Below are 17675 nucleotides of genomic sequence, written 5' to 3'. Positions count from 1 at the left end.
TTCCATCCTTGCTCACCACCTCACTTATGTACTCTCCAGAATGAAGAGAGTGAACTATCGTTCCCTCTAGAACCTGCTTACAATCCATTTATGAGTCTGAATTCTTTCCTGAATGGACTTGAAAAGAAAGCAGAGACTGGAGAAGGAAAGGGTGTTGCCATTAGGAAGCAAAGATACCCAGAACCTTTCTTTGATCAGGAGGACCCTTGGGGGCTGATGTTTCCTTATGGAGAAGCGTGGCTACTTCCAAAGGCCACAATTTTGGTTTTATGGTACCTGCTGCCCAAAATTAATCAGATTCTTTCTAAACATAGCAAGTACGTTTTCAACTCTTAACTAAGTGTGACATTCATTGAGCTCCAGTTACATTCCAGGTACTCTATAGGCTTTTACATGTGTCATTTCACTTCAAGCTCAAGATTGTCCTGTGGCGTACCAGCAATACTTCCATGCAGAGATGGGGAAGCTGAAGTGTCAACATGTTATTACTTTACCCAGCCAGTGAACAAGTGGCAGAGCCAGACTCAAGCCCACACAACCTGACTCCAGAGCCTTGAAGCCCTACTTTATAGTGTAAGACAATGACCAGGTGCGGTAGCTCACACCTGTAATCCCAACAGTTTGAGAGACCAAGGTGGGAGGATAGCTTGAGGCCAGGAGTTCAAGACCAGCCTAAGCAACAAAGTGAGACCCGCCTCTTGCAAGTTGAAAAAAAAAATTAGCTGAGTGTGATGGTGTACGCCTGTAGTCCCAGCTACTCAGGAGGCTGAGGCAGGAGGATCACTTGAGGTCAGGAGGTTGAGGCTGCAGCCATGATCATACCACCGTACTCCAGCCTGGGTGACAGAGCAAGATCTTGTCTCAAAAAAAAAATAAATAAATAAAATAAAATAAAATAAAATAAAAGGAATTGGCCCCCGATAGAACATATGTAAAAACATAAGTAAATAAAAATAAAAAAATAAAAATTATATAAGACAAACAAGAATTTTAGGAGGAGAATGAAGGCAGAAAAGACAGGGAGGAAGAAATAATCTAATTCATCCTCCCTTTGGACATGATTAAGAGACAATCCCTAAAGAAGAGCAATTGTGTTCCACGGCATATGCACCAAACCCTGTGATGAAAACATTGCGAATGTCATTTGTCACAAACCACTTAATGCTCCTTTCTTCTTCCCTACTTTTTGGAGATCATAGTTTTTTTCTCAAATGTTGAGGCTTCTAACCAACAGACAACTTTTGAAAAGCGTGGTTTTGAAGACTTAAAATTGCCTAAAAAGGTACCAGAAATGATCAAGTAAAATAGAATGTCAATGTGTGATGCTGATTGTGGGCCATTTCAGGGTGGGGTCCCCATGTCTTGTTCAGTTTTGCATCTTCAGTATCCCTCACAGTGGGCAAGCTAGGTGATCAATTCTATCTGGTGTCTTCTCTACTGAGTCCTCAGGAGACAGCACCACCCCTGCCACAGAGCAGGTGCTCAATAAACATTTATTGAATGGATTAATTCACTGTTCCATGTTGAATGCATAAACTGTATTGAATAGAAAAAACTCATACAATAAATAGGGCAAATTATGGGTTTTCACTTCTACTCTACACTGTAACTATACGATATATATGTACCCCTCCTTTGTTTTGAAAGTGGCGCAAAAGTAAGAAATCCAGTTTCAAAACACTTCACAGCAAAGGAGAAAAATATAAGAAGTGGAGACAACAGAGACTTGATGAAAATTCCTAGGAAAAGTAATTTCAAAGATTCAATATAGAAATGATCCCAGGATATCATGGTTTTATTTTCATCAATTGTTTTATTTTGAGAGGAAAAGATTGTTCTTCTAACTTCTATAAACATGCCCCCACCAAAATGGAATGTTTCTTTGTATGGCTTTGTGACTGTCAGAGAACAAAGAAGGAAATGTGATGAATTTTGACAGAGAATAATAATAATAATAAAAACCCTTTTATTTATTCTTTAGTACCCTCTCTGGAAAAGGGCATATATACTAAGAATGGCATAAAATGACAAATATAATGACACTGTAATTTCAAAGAGTGCAAAATGTTAAAAACTTGATAACCATTGTAAAACAGCTTCATAATTAAATTTATATTGAAAATGTCATCACGTTTTATCTATATATTAAAGATATGAAATCAATTTTTAAAGTATTTTAAAAAATTTCACATATATATTTGTTTCACCTGATATGCACAGTTGTGCTATTTTGCTTTTACATTGCATGAAGTATTTCATTATATAAGCTAATTTCAAATATTGTTAAACTAAAAGCTTTACATTATTTTTATGTTCACTTGCTAAATGTTCAGACACAGCCACATTAAAACAAACCATGTCAGCTTTCAGCCATCTATTTTTAAATTTTAAGTCATTTTTTTTTTCCTAGGCTGCAAAAGTGTATTACCAAATAAACTGACAAAACATCTCAGCAACTAACATAAACGTGCAATTTTAATGCCTTCTAATCACACAAATCAATATGAGATTTTTGTACTTGTGCATGACCTTCTTCAAATTATCCCCCCATTTTGGCTGAATCACAACGAGTGTGGGCTATTTGATAAAAAACCCTAAGTGTGTGAAATAAGAGCCCTCGCTTCTTCTGCCAGACTCCTCTTGACAGAAAGATGATAGAAGCATCACATCCCTGGGAGAGTAAATGCAAACTGACAAGAGATGAGCCTTTAGATGTTGAATATAATCTTGAATTGTGCTTGAAGTGTCTTATTATCTTGTCTTTTGATGTCTGAAGGGGTGGCTCATTGTTAGAAAAAGGAAAACCCTCGCGCATCTTTGCCATCTTTAAAAATTGTTTGGCCTTTAACAACTGCTTTTCCAACTAATGTCCATTTCTCCTGACAATAAATATGGCAGGTCGTCGGCAAGTGACAAACAATTTACTTTACATGCCACACTTTTATGGGTTTTGAGAGCTCATGTGGAAGTATTTTAAAAAGCCCATAGAAATTAGCAGTATTACAAATGTTAAGAGGACTGAGATCTCCATGCAGATACTGATGTGAAGTTACTCATCATGGTTATTTCCTGCTGTTTCTGGGTCTATATCTCACTGGTGCCAGATTCAAAATTCAAGTTCTTTATTTATCATTGACTAAAAATAGCCAGAGAAAATGAAAGAGCAACAATCAGTTCTGACAGATTCCATAAAGGAGATGCACAAATACAGATTTCCGACACACACTGCAATATTCAGAAAGGTGTATTTAAAAATGCTTATTTCTAAGTAGGCGATCAAGATCAACAATGGGCTTGCTGCATTTTGCCTTTTATTTTTAAGAATCTTCAGCACGTTTTAATTTTCACCGCCACTTTGGGTACCCCTTACCCTTTGTATCTACCATTTGTTTTGTGGTTTTAGTTTTAACTTAAAAGTTTAATGATGTTCCTGGTCAATAGGATTTCTTAGCAGCTAAATCACAGTCCTGCTAGCTTTCTGTCACCCAGCCAGATTTTGTGAAAGCTTTCAAGATCTTTTCTCAGACCTCCGTCACTCTAAGAATCCATAAGAATTCTCAAAAGGACCATAAACCGTTACAGGGTTCAGGTTATTGTATCATTATAAAAACATATTGATACACTACAGATGACAAGACGTGTAGCCACCATTCTAAGCTACTGCAACCACCTCCATGCCATCAGCAATCTCCAAGGTGACCAGCTCTTTTTTTGTAAGCAGGCAGCTGTAGATATTAATTCCTTTTAAAACATGAGGCATAATTTTTAACACTTTTCTGATGGCCTGCAGATTCCAGTTGGCTTATTAGAAAACTACCATGAATACAGGATGCAATTAATGGGAGAAGTAAAGATTTAAACTAGAGCAAAGAAATAGACTAGTCTACCTGAAAATTTGAGCAACTTCTTGGGTAAGGCTTAAGACTAAAACCTGCCTTCACCTTAGGAACCAGAATAAAATGAGCCAATCAACACTTAAAACAGTGACATATGTTCCTCCCAAAAGTTTGTGAAAGTTTTCCCTCATAATCGAGAGGATCCTTGTTCTGGATATGTACGTGTTCGTAGATTATAGAACAGTGTATGGATTTAGTTAAATGGATCCATTGAAATAGGAGTTTGATGCAATATTTCTTGTATGCTTCTCCTTTTGCAAATAGCATGTGTCCTTTCTGACACATTTCTATCTTGCAGTATTTTGGGAAACGAAGTAGGTATATTGAAAAAAATGCCAGTTTTGATGAAGTGCATTTCACTCCCCACATTACTTCCATGTGTATACATTTTTAAATAGAGGAACACGTGGGTTTCCATTCGACTTTTTATTCTCCTTTACCCTGGGTCGATTGAGCAAAAAGTCACGTACAATAATTTTTCATACTTTTAAAACAGCTTCAAATATTTGCATTTTTAAATAATATTAACCCCTTAGCTTCTCTTCTGCTTTGACAGTGATGATTCCTTCCTGCAGGAGGTCACCCCAAATCATTAATTTGCAAAAATAAATGTTGCCATATTGGTATTAAAAGGCAAATAACCACATATGTGGTCATCAAGAACTGCAAAAAGAGATTAATCATACCATATTACTTTAACAGTAAATGTTTAAAATATGATTTCTTTATTGTGCACCAATCACACACTGTACCTTGATATATAGGCACATAGAATCCTTAAAGGAATGTGTAACAAAAATTGTGCTTAATAACTATTGAATAAATGCTTTTGACTTAAAAAAAGAAAAGGATAAATGTTTATATTGTGATATATGTCTATCCCAGAAATAGACAAATATTTAGGTTCCCAATATTTTAGATCCCAGAGTCTTCCCTAGCTTAGGTAAGTTGGTATGCTTTAAAAATACATATATTTTCTACAAGTCAAGTTGTCCAAAACCCCCAGATTTCTTTACTCAATTAAACTGCACAAATCCTGAGGAATCTTCTTGTCTCTTCTGCTCAGTAAATAGCAGCATCGAAGAAGACACTGGAACTTGGATTCTAGCCCAAGTAGGGCTGAAGCAATGCTACAATATAATTAGTTTCCCTTTTTTGGTAAGCTATTAATTTTGATACATTTATCAGGGAACTGTTTTTTAAATATACAGGAGAAATGCATTTAAATGTTGGATGGATAGCATGAACTAAAAGAAAGCTTATTATTATAAATGAGACTTTGCTAGTTTTACAATAGAGAAAATACATACATACTACAGATTCAGTAAGACAATCTGAAGCATTGTATGTGTATGAAGAAAATACGGAGAAAAGCAGACCATAGACACACACAAATATTTTATACAGATAGCATTACACTTCTTTCACTGTGCACTCACAGTGCCTAAGAAAGAAAATATAGGGAAACAAAAATAAAGTACGGAAGTGGTAAGAAAATGGATAAATTTGCATTGCTATTTTAAAACATTGTGTTAATATCAGTCTTTAAATATGAATTCTTTGGCTTTCATAAACTTCTGTCATAATTATGCTTTTATTCTCATTAATAGGATGAAACTAAAGAAATACAAAATATTTGGAAGGTACATCAGTCAATCCCAAGAAACACTGATTATTTTACAGGAAAAGATGAAACACTAAGAAAACTACTTAATGCCAAACAATATATGCAGGATACACATATTCATTAAATTGTGAAACTGTTTCATGTTGGTTATCATTGGGACATCATAAGTGTCCTAAAAATACCTTCATATTCTACTTCATTCATGAGCTAAACTAACAGGTTTTATTTTGGTTATTTACTAAGAACATTTTTAACCATGTTAGTGAATGCAGATTTCATTATATAGTCCCATTTTCAAATGGCCTTTTGTACAGCAAATCTCTTAAGCATTTAGTTCATGTATAATTATATTACTTAGTTTCTCTAATTATAATCTGATTATTTTTCCTTATATTTTCAAATAGTTTTAATGGCAGTGTGGTCCTCCAATAATTAGTCACTTGCTTAGACTATTAGTTATGTTGTTCCAGGTAGCTAATTTTTTAATTTAAAAAAAAATCACAATATATTCTTGTTACATATAAGACCTTAAAATCACTTAAAAAGGAAAAACTGTAAGAGAAGTTTGGGCATGGATTTTCTTTTCCATTCTCAAATAAAATATAGACATTAATATAACATACTAGGAAATTTTTTAAAGTAGAAGTTATTAGGAAGCGATCTCAGGGGGTAGACATCTTGATTAGGTAGTTTTAAAAAATCACCTTGGAATATTTATAAAACAAAATTAATTTCCATTTCTCTGCGAATGACAAACTTTCTTTAGCCTCAAGAGATCCAGTGTTATTCTTTCTGACCTCTGCATTCACACTAAAAGGGCTTAATCCATTTTTGATAGCTTATAAAGTGTCACAGCATAGACTAGGAGATGTCTCCAAACAAGTCTACCCTTGTTTCATTTTTATGAAATCTGACTTTGACAATCAGGAGGTGAAAGTTTACATTGAAAAGATTAAGAATCAGATCAACATGTTTAATAATCGACCTCATCAGAAGCCCCTATATTGCCAAAGCACAGATACTCTTTTATGAATAAATATTACTTGAAGGTATTCCCAAAGAAAAGTCCAGTGTTGATAGATTTAGAAGCTCATTCAGAGTCATAGCATGACAAAGTATATGTTCAACTGCAAAATACCATATAAAAAATTAAAACAAATTATGCTCACTTGTTTCTTTCTCAAAGAAAAGACATTTGAAATTTAAAAAGATAAACATTTAAAAAGTAAGACTGAAATGGCATGAATAAAAGAAAAGCTGAACAAAAACGCCAGCTAAGTACAGAACCCAGGAAGACAACAAACAAGAAAATTCCAGAGCCAGGCTGATATTAAAGAGAAACCCATCCGCTGGAGAATGGCAACTGTTACTATGAGCTTTCTCTAGCTACCTCTGCCTTTGGATATTTTTAAAAAATTTATTAACCTGACAGCGGGAAACTTTATACAGATTGCCCCCTGACAGGGTGCCAGTTTGGTATAAACACTTTGCTATCCTTTTCTTTAGCATAAAAAATCAAGAAACATGTTAAGTGGAGCCAGGTGCATATTTGGGCAAATGTGCCTGCTTCTCCGATTGCCTCTGCATTCCCAGGGAAGGCCTGAATAATCAGGGCAGCCCAATAGCAGAACTGAACCTTCTACCCTTCCTCTTCACATTTACTTTCTTTTTAATGTGTGAATGTCTGATGTATTATTAATCCCCAAATATAAACCAGCAAGGTCGTCAATCAAAGAAAGTGCCAATTCTCTCACAGATTAACTGTTGACTGTCTCATAACAAACAAGGTCCACTTGAAACGGTCAAGTGAAATCTCAACGTTGAAGTAGGAGAAAAACGTATTTGGTCAATTCTTGAGAACGGGAATGCTAGCTGTATAATTAAAGCAGGTAATTAAGAGCGAAAGCAATCTTCTTAAGGGCTGAGCCTTGGGAGCTTGAATCTGGAATGCACCTCTATTTATTAATTATGACATAAACTGGGCTGGGTGAACTACAAAAACACTGTAATGCCATGTAACCTTTAAGTCAGAAACATCCAACACATTCAAGAGATGAAAATGGGATCATTTAAAGGAGTGATGATGTACAGATTAATCTCATTTCTAATACCTTATTTCCTGTTGTTTTTAGGACAATTTAATGACAACGACAAAATATAAGAATCACAGTAATCAAAATTAAAGGGGAGAAAAAAGTAAAACCATATCAGTATTTTGACTTGCTAATGTGCTACCATGGAGTATCCTTGGACACTGCAATATTGAACTTCCTGCTTTAAACAGAGGTCTGACCTGAGCACCCCAGGCATAGCGAAGAGCTAGCAAAGACAGGCACAGAGGAAGGTCTCCACTGACGATTCTGGCACATATTGTGCACTGCCCCCCATTGAAGTGCACTTAGAAATGAGCAGCTCCACAAACAAATATGGTGAAAAATTTAAACACCAGTGCCTCTCTATATGGATTTATTTTTATTTCAAAGCTTACACATTCATGTTATTTAAAGTGGATTTATTTATCAATGGAGCATTACAGTGTTTTTCTGGGGGGAAAATCTAAACTAAAATTGTCCAAATGCACACAGCCTCTCACTGATTTTTTTAAAAATACCCCTGTGCATTAGACTTTCTTAAATGTAAGAAGTGTATACAAATATGCATTTTTTTTTTCACTCAAGTATGCAGCAGCATGACAAGGGCTTGTTTGACTATTAAACCATAACTGATTTTTGACAAATACTTTGTGCATCTCACTTACTTCCACACATACAGGTTTCTACAGATTTCTTTTAAATAACTATTTTTGCATAAATCTATTACTCAAATTATTTAGTTTATTAAAAAAATATACTTTTAATATTTCTTTAGCAAAACTTTCTTTGGTGAAAGGGGGTATACATTTTCAATTGATATAATACAGAAACTTCTAAAAATATAGAAGCATGATACATATTTTAAAGAAATATATTTCTCTAGGGAATTTACCTCATCACCTCCTAACTAAATCCCTCTTGGGTTTAAGCTCTTGGTACTGATTACTGGCTCCAGAATAGTTAATCAGAATATTATAAATACCCAAGGTACTGAAGCCTGGAGAGAGACGTTTAAATAAAGTAATGAAGACAGTGATCCCATAATGAAGGCCTCCACTGATGCACGGGCGCCAGGCAGCGTCACCCCCAAGTGCAGTCCCCATAATGCCCTGCAATGACCTCCACGCTGACCTGCAGAGACCACTGTCTCAAGGGGTGACAGACAATTTAGTCCTTTATCCTTTTGTCATTGAAAGCGACTCCACTGCCATAAATTCTAATCAAGTCAAACTGGATGGCAATTTGAAAGAAAAAAATCTTATAATGCATGTTTCTGTGAGAAAGATCACAGAAAGGAAAAGAAATACACAATATAGTACATTCTATAGCATGGAGGAATCCCTGAGCCAACTTTAAGGCCTTTTCCAACAGCTCACAGATAAATGGCATTGAAAATACCCACTCTTAAAAGTATCATTGCATGCAATTTCTTTTATCCTAGAAAAGCACAATATCAGAAGAGAAAATCAACCACAAACTTTTTACTTTGGATGCAATGCTTATACAAGGTTTTGCAGTTCCATCTCAGCTCAAGACTCTTAGCTGTGTGCCCCATTCATGCACAGTGTAGTACAACTGAGAAGCCAGCCACCGAGACTAACGCAGCCACCCAAGATAGCTGGGACTTAAAGGAAAGAAATCATGAGGTTTAACTTCAAACAATAAACATTTTCCCAGGAGAAACACTGTTAATAAATCATCTTTCAAATATCAAATATATAGGGGAGAAAATATTTAGGGCATGTTTTATGAGATCTCACTTCTTCGGCTGAGAGTGCATGGGAAAACTTTAGTGCACATATTTTTTCCAAGGATATATATTACTTTTATCCTTTCTGCCGTCATTTTCCTGACCAAGTTGTTGATGCTACCATTTGAATTTTAGCATCCAACTTGACTGAATGTGGAACACTGAATTCTTGATGGGCATAACTAAAAGTGAAGCACCACATTGACACGAGTATTATAAATGTCACTAGAGAAACACAGCAACCTCTTCCCTTTAAGATGGTTTGCCAAAGGCCAGTTTTGAGAATGGTTTCCAATATGTACATCACTAGTCACATATTAAATGACTGGCTCTATGTAGCGTCACTCATCTGATCACACAGCTAAAGCCCTGTGAGATACAGCTCCAGATTCTCTGATAATCCCCCACCCCCAACCACATGCAAACCTGTTCTCCTCTATACTGTTTCTTACGGCTCAGAGCTTAGCATAATACAGTCATGAACTGAAAAAGGAGATAGGTATCCTACAGGCTTTAGAAGAATAAATAACGGACCACTTAATGATATCACAGAGAACTACCTAACCACATGTTTCTCAATGAAATGTGGATTCATCTCTCCTAAGTGTACTTTAGTTTCCATGGCTGTTCAAGTTAAGCAAAACGTTACCACTGATGTAATTACTTTATAAAACACAAGGGCCCTTTTCTGAACTTTCTACTTAGGCTGGCATATGGCTTCTCCTTTCTCCTTCTGGTATTCTGAGTTGCTCAGAGCACTGAAACATTCTGCACAGTATGTTTCCCTTTGGATGCTGTTAAGTGCAGAGGTGCAATTTAAGGAGAGGCATAAAAGGCCCAGTGGTTCCTGGAATTTCCTTTGTTTATCCATAGAGGGCATCAGTATTAGCCTTTCTCCTGCAGTTTTGGGCTGAAGGTACCATACTGTGAGGGAAACAGACTTGTCCTCTGGATTGCTAATTTGAACAGTACACAGATGGGGGAAGAGGCTTCAAATAAATCCATTTATACTGAAATTTCAGGTACAATAAAAAAACCTGAGCTCTGCTTGTCTCCTGTTGTTGGTTAATGTCTCTCCATGAAACTAAACATATCAAGATGCACATGATTTGTCATAATCTTGCCATCTCATTAGAGAAGCCCAATTTTCAATACTACAGTGTATATATAGAACAATGACAGTTTGAGAGAGAGAGTGAGTATATTAGAAAATTATTGTTTAGATAAAAACATAGATGCTGTCAACTATTCAGGAAGAACACAATTCTTCATTATCAAGTAAAGGGTATAATCAAGACTACATCTAAAAACAAAAAACAGACTTGAACATATGCATATCAAAGAAAATCATGGTTCCTTAAATTGTGCTGCCAAAGTTGCTAAAAATTCTGGGACAGAATTATTCTGGAAAGTTTTAGTCAGTTACGTAAACTTGAATTGCTACGGCCAAGTCCTGGTAATATTAAAAAGTAAGAGCATAACAGGCCCCTGCGAAGGAAACCTTATGAGAATATTAGGGTGTCTTCCTCCTGATCCTTTCTATTCTTTCTTTATCATATTGTCTCTAATTTTTTCTCAAGTTCTCAAAACTGTTAATCTACTGATTTCTTCTTGACCTAATTGGAAACTGGGAAATACTCGCGTTGTGTTTGAAAAACAGTCTAGAGACCAAAGACAATTAAGTGAATTCAAAAGGAATGTAAGATGTAGATTTTGCTGTGTTCTCTCACACAAACTCAGAAGTTGAGAATTTCAAAATGAAAAGCGGATTCCTTCTAAAATCCACTATGATTTTAACATTAAACTATGAATTCTTAGTAAATGGCACCTCACAAAAATATTACTTTTGAATTAAACTTTTAATTCAAATCTCTTTGACCCTCTCGGAATTTTTGAAGCTTTTTTCTCTACACATGCAAATCAGTAAGACATAGCATAACAAATCTATAACAGTGTTCAACACTGGGAACCCTAAACAAATGAAAAAATCAATCACCCCTCTTCTGGATTACTTGAAAGAAAACAAGTTGGAGCTCCAAGCTCAAGTCTACAAAATCCATTTACTTTTATTTTAAATGCATGCAAAGTTTAGGAACAAAAATGTATTATCTGTAGCTTGTTGAACTCAAAATTGATTACTTTTTAAAAGTCAAAGTGCTTACTTAGCATACTCAACATCAGACGGGTATGAGCATGGCTTTTACCTTTCTGTAATTTATCATTTTATCTGACTTTTCTCACTACTCTCCTACAATTGAAGCGAAGGTTTTAGTGCATAATTCTTCCTAGATGGATAAAAACTTACACTGTAAAAAAATTTCTTTAGGGTGAAAATGCTAAAACCCGAATGCACGGGTTTGGAAATTCATGTCAGAGGTGGCATTGCTGCTTTTCAAAGAAGGGGTGCTACCAAAGAATTTCTTGCAATTGGAATCTAGTATATTGTTAAGCATAAAACAGTATCGCACCAAGAGAAAATCTGAAAAGCAGAGTTTCTCTGTGACATCTCTCTAATGTTTGATTGAGTAAGCATTTAAAATTAAGGAAAAGCTTGTCTGTTGAAGCAAGCTAGCCTAGAGTTGCCAAACTCTCAAGGCAGCTTGGTTTCTGTCTGTTAAAATAAATAAATAAATGAAGCCTGTGTTTTAAGCCGAATTGCTGATTTTCTTAACAAAGTAGTAGTCTATGTAATGATTTTTTTTTTTTTTTTGAAGTTCAGGTGCTTGTTTCTTACCTGAAACCAAGCAGTACTCTGCCTGATATATATACCTCAGGTTAGTAGGTATACATATGTCTATGTGTGTGTGCACACACATGCACTTGAAAATAATTAAAAGCAAATGTTTCAGGAGCAATTGTTCTGAAAAGCTAACGTCACTCTGAACCCTAAAGTGCTTCTCCAGCAGAGACATCCATTAACATCTATCACTCAGGCACGCGCCTCAACAACCCGCTCCCCTTTCTGATTAGAGATCACAGTTGCATGAGTTGGCTTATAGAGTGTCATCTGTTTGAATGACAGATGTCTTTGCTGGAGTGGCACTCTGCTTGTTCTTGTTTTGTTTATGAAACAAAGATTCCTAAAAGGTCCTGGGCTGCCTCTACTTTTAGTTATGAGGCTATAAACACAATGTTGAAAAGGAGAGGGATAGAGGAGGGAATCAGAGAACCTGTTTTCTTTCCTCATCACCTTTTTTAAAGAAGAAATATTCATTCTGATTGTGATGACACATGTTATTTCTTAGAGCAATTCCCGTGGCCACCTTTGTTTACCTGGCATAGCAAGACTTGTATTGATATTTTTCAGTTCTCCTCTCCCATCTTTAGACGACAGATAATGTCTTTACTCACCTTCCCCTTAACAAAAGGCTGCGAAGCAACCTGAAACCGAGTCGATATTTACTCAATAAATGTTAACCAATTCTCACAATGGAACCGATTTCCTGATTATTATTACCACTTTCTATTTTTTTCCAAATAATTTCCAGCCTGGGGACTCTAGTAATATTTGACAAGTCAAAATGGGCAGCGAATAAGTTCCTTGTTGGTAAAAGTTTGGAGGACATCCTCCTAGCTGGCTGGAATCAGCTTCGGTGGCTTAGCACCTCCAAGATGCTCCTTTTTAGTACTTACGAGAAAACTGAATGAACAACAGAAAAAAAGGGGGGGTTGGGGGGTTGGATTGCTCTTCCGGACACCATGGTAGTACTGAAATGAAATACCTAGACAGACTTACCGAAGAGCTTGCTGGGAGTGTCCTCGCTGTCATTTGATTCCACAGGCGCAAGCAGGGGCTCATTCAGCTCGCTGTCTGAAGTAGCAGCCTTGTCCTCACCTCTCAACTCCGCATTCATTTCACTCCGCACTGACAGCAAGGGCTTACTGACTTGTCCAGCTATCATTGGATCCTAGGATGGGCGAAAAGAGTGAAGGGGAGGAAAAAAAAAGTGGCAGCTTTAGAGTGCGTGTCCTCTCTCTCCCTCTCCCTCTCTCTTCTCTCTCTCTCTTCCACACACACTCTCCCTCTCTCCTCTCTTATCTCTGGCTGCTCCCGCTGTTATTGCTGGCTGCAGTCAAGTGAAGAGCTATTACAGATCCGATGAGTTCTCCATTACTCCCCACCCTATTAAAGCTCAACTAGCATGTGAGAGATTCAGGAGGCTTTGGAGGAAAAAAAAAAAAAAAAACTTATTTGAAAGCAACCTAACCAACACAGCTTTAATTGTGGGATATGCTTTTGTGCGAATGGTTTTACACCTTGTTCTGTCTTTAATGCAGTAAGAAAAAAGAAAGTGCTGCGCTTGTACTTCAGCAACATACTAAAAAGGAAGAGCACCCTATGGAGGAACCACGGGCTATTTTAAGAAGCCTTCTCCCCGGGGGAGAAGCAATTAAACCCTATCCCAAGAGCAGAGAAAAAAGATAGGGAGAAAAGAGACCTCGAAAGGCTTTCAATGGAATAAAAGATATTTCTTATGTAAATTCTATAAGCACCCTTAGAAGTTGGCTTCACTGGTCCCAGATTGGGAACCGGAGCTGACCCCAAATCAAATGAACATTTTAAAGCAAATAATACACAACACAATACACGAAAATTGATTTAAATTTTTTTTTAAGGAATTGGGAAAATACTTACAAACTGTGTTCAATAATTCGGATACCTAGAGCATCACACACCCAGAGCATTAAAGAAAAAGAAAACAAAAATCGCCTTCAGAAAAGACAAACTTTCCCCCCTAATTATTTAGATCTGCTTTATCTTCAGCTCATTTAGGAGGGCATTTTAGGATCAGAAATATTTTCCAAGTGTAGTCTTTTATTCCATTTGCAAACTGAGACGCATAATATTGTTTTGGCACAATATCAGATATCAGATGCAGAAGGAAAGGAGGAGCAAGAAGTGCCCTTTTTGCGAGATCTGGGAGGTATTTATTGCCAAGTTCATGCCTAAATGGTTCCTGAGCAGGAAACAGGTGACCAGCACAGAAGCAGGTGGGGCGGCATGCTCCCGGGTCCCACCATTGCATTGGTTGCGGTATGCCTGTGTGTTTTTTTTTTTAATGTATTCATGCCTGAAAAGTGAATTTGATATGACACATGATAATCTATGAAAATGTTAATCAATACAAATAGTTTAAGCTGTCATCAAATGCACTTCTTTAGTCAATACTCATACCATTGAAAACAATGTCACTGTCACCAGGGCTTAATTTGCACAGCACTTAAATATTGGACTCTGTGCATCAATGCACTTCTTCTTCAAATACTGTAGGTAAACACATTTTCTCCCTATTTAAGGCTGAAGCACTCAGCACGCATTTAGCTGAGCCGAATCCTCCCTTTTGAATACCTTGATAGGTCCACTGGAGGGCAAAATTAATACTTAATTGAATCTCACAGTCATCAAAATAATCAATACTTTTTTATTATTTATTCTTTACAGTCTGTTGACTGTTTCAAACCTCTGAGGGAATGGTGGAAAGGATTCATGGCTTTGAAACACTGTCATTTAACAAGGTAATTTTCAGTGGGGCATTAGGGGTTGTGAAACATATAATAAAACAAAAATGGTGGCTTATAATAGGAAGAAAGAAAAGAATTATATTTCTGCCATCTAACAAAACAGGAAAAATAAAAAAGCAAGTGCAGAGAAAGAGAGAGAGCGAGAAAGGAGGGGGACGAGGGAGAGAGAAAGACTGGCTTTTGAAGGGTTTTATCATATCAAGAGCAGAGCCAAGCTTTCATAATGCTGACATTTCTCATCCTGACAATCCTAAACAAGTGGAAAGGATGAGATCGCAGATATCATCTTTCATCACATTCCCCAGCTTAAGAACCAACATGACAGCTCCTCTCCCCTTTACACTGTTAATTACTAAATAAAATACTACTCTCTGTCAGCACCAGATTATTGCAGATAGCAACCACAAACATTTCTCCATTGTTTTCCCCCCTCAGAAATGGTGATACCTACCTTGAACTCCTTAGAAAAGAAATTAGACTTGTCTCACCATATTGTAAATATTTGAAATATAATCAGTGTAATCAATGCAGTCGATTCAAGTATTGTCAGCTTGAATTTGCTAGTGATAGATTTGCATTTTGTTTACTGGGTCTTGTTGCCGGGATTTGGAGCGCTTGAAACTTGGGGGAGATGGGGGAGGCAGGAAGAAGGGAAAGGAGACACACAATTCTCAAAATTTCCCCAGATCTCTTTCCTAAATATCTAAGAAAGCATGCCTGTTCGAGTTCTGATTCAGTTGGTGGGTGGGTGGGTAGGGAAAGAAACAACGCTCGTTGGTTGACCTCGTGGCATTCCTAAGTATACTTGTCATGTGATGTCAAGATCCCAGGTTTACATTCTAGTCCACTCTTTTTACTTTATAAAAGGTTGAATCCTCAGTCTCTCTAATCAAAAGGAAGGGGTGTGACCTGTACCTTTGAGATACCCAGTCTCTGTTGCTGTACTGTTCATCTGAGCATTTTTTAAGATAACGTTAATGATAAACTTATGTTGAGAATAGCAGCCTTATGATAAGTCAGACATGATTATTAATGTGCCAGTGAATATCTGGGCAAACTTAAGAAAGAATATTCTACTCTTGCTTTATTTGTAAAGGGTTGAACTGAATCCTGAACCACACTGACGAGCTGAAATGCAGCTGCTGAGTTCAAGTGCACTTAAATCTTTAAGATGTTCCGTCTGGCTGATGTGTGCAAAACATGCACTGGCAGATGGTATATGTTCACTGACCATTAGCTCTTCTTCCTTAAATTACTTTTATGTACCTCATACATGGCTAGGTTCCCAACTAGTGCCTCTCACTGACTTGAGCTTCGAAAATCCAAGAGTTTGTCATTCAAGTACTCATTTGAATTTTTTGTGTTACAAACACTTTACGTTTTCCATGATGCAGCCCATATATATATATACACACACACACACACACACACACACATACATACATGACATGGTTAAACAGCAAACCCCAGTGAGGCAGAGAGCAGACAGCTTTTAATCACAGCTGCAGCCACTGGGGGGTCCATTTGAAAATGTGTCACAAGCAGTAACCAGTGAGTACAGACTTATAAGTGATGGGGGAGTGCCTCTTTCAAGTAGCACTCGGCTTGGAAGTCATTCTCTCTCTGCCAAGAGCCATAGCAGTCTGTGAAATCCTTTCTGTCGGAGTAAAGAGAGGATTTTCCAACATGCACCTATGTAGGTGCTTGTAGAAATGTAACAGACCTGCAACTTCAACCTGTACAAGGATCTCTGCAGCGGTAAACAGGAACAGAAATAGCTAGTGCAGGTGAGAAGTAAAATAGAGCTGATGAAGACTTTTTACTTGAAACTCTGAAATTGTTACTATCACAGTAGAAGATGTTGAGACTTCTTTGCAATTTGTTTATCATCCCTGACAGAAGAAAGTGACTGGTCCACCGTGGAACAGCATTGCATGTGTGCAAGAATAGGACGTGGCATGTGCCAATACAGGACACTCACAGGGGCCATCAGAGACACAAGAACCAGATGGCGAAAAAAGGAGAAGCAGGAGAGGTAGTTTCTGTTAGCAAAATCACAATAAAAATTTTCACCATGTCCTACAAGGAGAGGACTGCAATCACCACCAGAAACTACACAGTGATTATTTATCTCCTTCAAGCATTATTAAGGAATAAAAATAGGTCCCACTTATTGAATGCCTTTACCAGACAGGCTTCTCCGATGGATCTAATGTTATCCCAGCTATGCAAGGTATCAGCCCAGATGGAGGCTCAGTAGGCTATTTCTTGCCCCAAAGGCACACAGCTAAGTGGTAAAGCTGCATTTTCAACCCTGGCCGATTGATCTCCAAAAGTCAGCACCTTTTTTACCCAGTAGGCATTGAGTAAAAAATTCAAGGCTATGGACTTAGTAACTCATGGGGTATCCCAGATTTTGGGATTATGAGCCACAGCCAGTGGCTGTGAAAGGTGTGAAAGCCTGGATACCCTAATCCCAGACATCATCTTCCCTGTGGAATATAGGAACAAAACAGCTCTCTGGTTGACTTTGCTTGAATGAAATATATGGGGCAATATGGCATAGCAGACAGGACATCAGATAGTGTTCAATACCCAGGCTTGCATTCAGCTTCACCCTCTAGATAAACATGGCAAGCCACTTAACCACCTTTGGCCTTGGTTTTGTTGTCTAGAAAGTGAAAAGTCTATAATAAAACAATATTTCCCAAAGTGCATTCCACGAAACACTTGCCCCAAAAGACACTCTGCAATGAAAGAGTTCTGCAGTCGTACCCACGTGGAAA

The 17675-nt window shown here is 37.2% G+C and overlaps 1 protein-coding gene across 9 annotated transcripts in view; it reads right to left on the bottom strand.

Moving 5' to 3' along the window:
• The window catches only part of LOC105497760 (POU class 6 homeobox 2), a 498182-nt gene that overhangs the window by 385493 nt on the left and 95014 nt on the right, over positions 1 to 17675 (bottom strand). For all 9 annotated transcript variants that reach the window (XM_011769091.2, XM_071095065.1, XM_011769088.2 and 6 more), the window contains one exon: positions 13103 to 13274. In XM_011769091.2, the coding sequence (XP_011767393.2) occupies positions 13103 to 13274 (172 nt within the window). The remainder of the gene's footprint in view (positions 1 to 13102; positions 13275 to 17675) is intronic.

This window comes from Macaca nemestrina, chromosome 4 (genome assembly GCF_043159975.1).
Source record: "Macaca nemestrina isolate mMacNem1 chromosome 4, mMacNem.hap1, whole genome shotgun sequence".
In the NCBI taxonomy this organism is placed as follows: domain Eukaryota; kingdom Metazoa; phylum Chordata; class Mammalia; order Primates; family Cercopithecidae; genus Macaca; species Macaca nemestrina.
The sequence above is the reverse complement of the archived record's forward strand: the minus strand, read 5'-3'. Positions and strand labels throughout refer to the sequence as shown.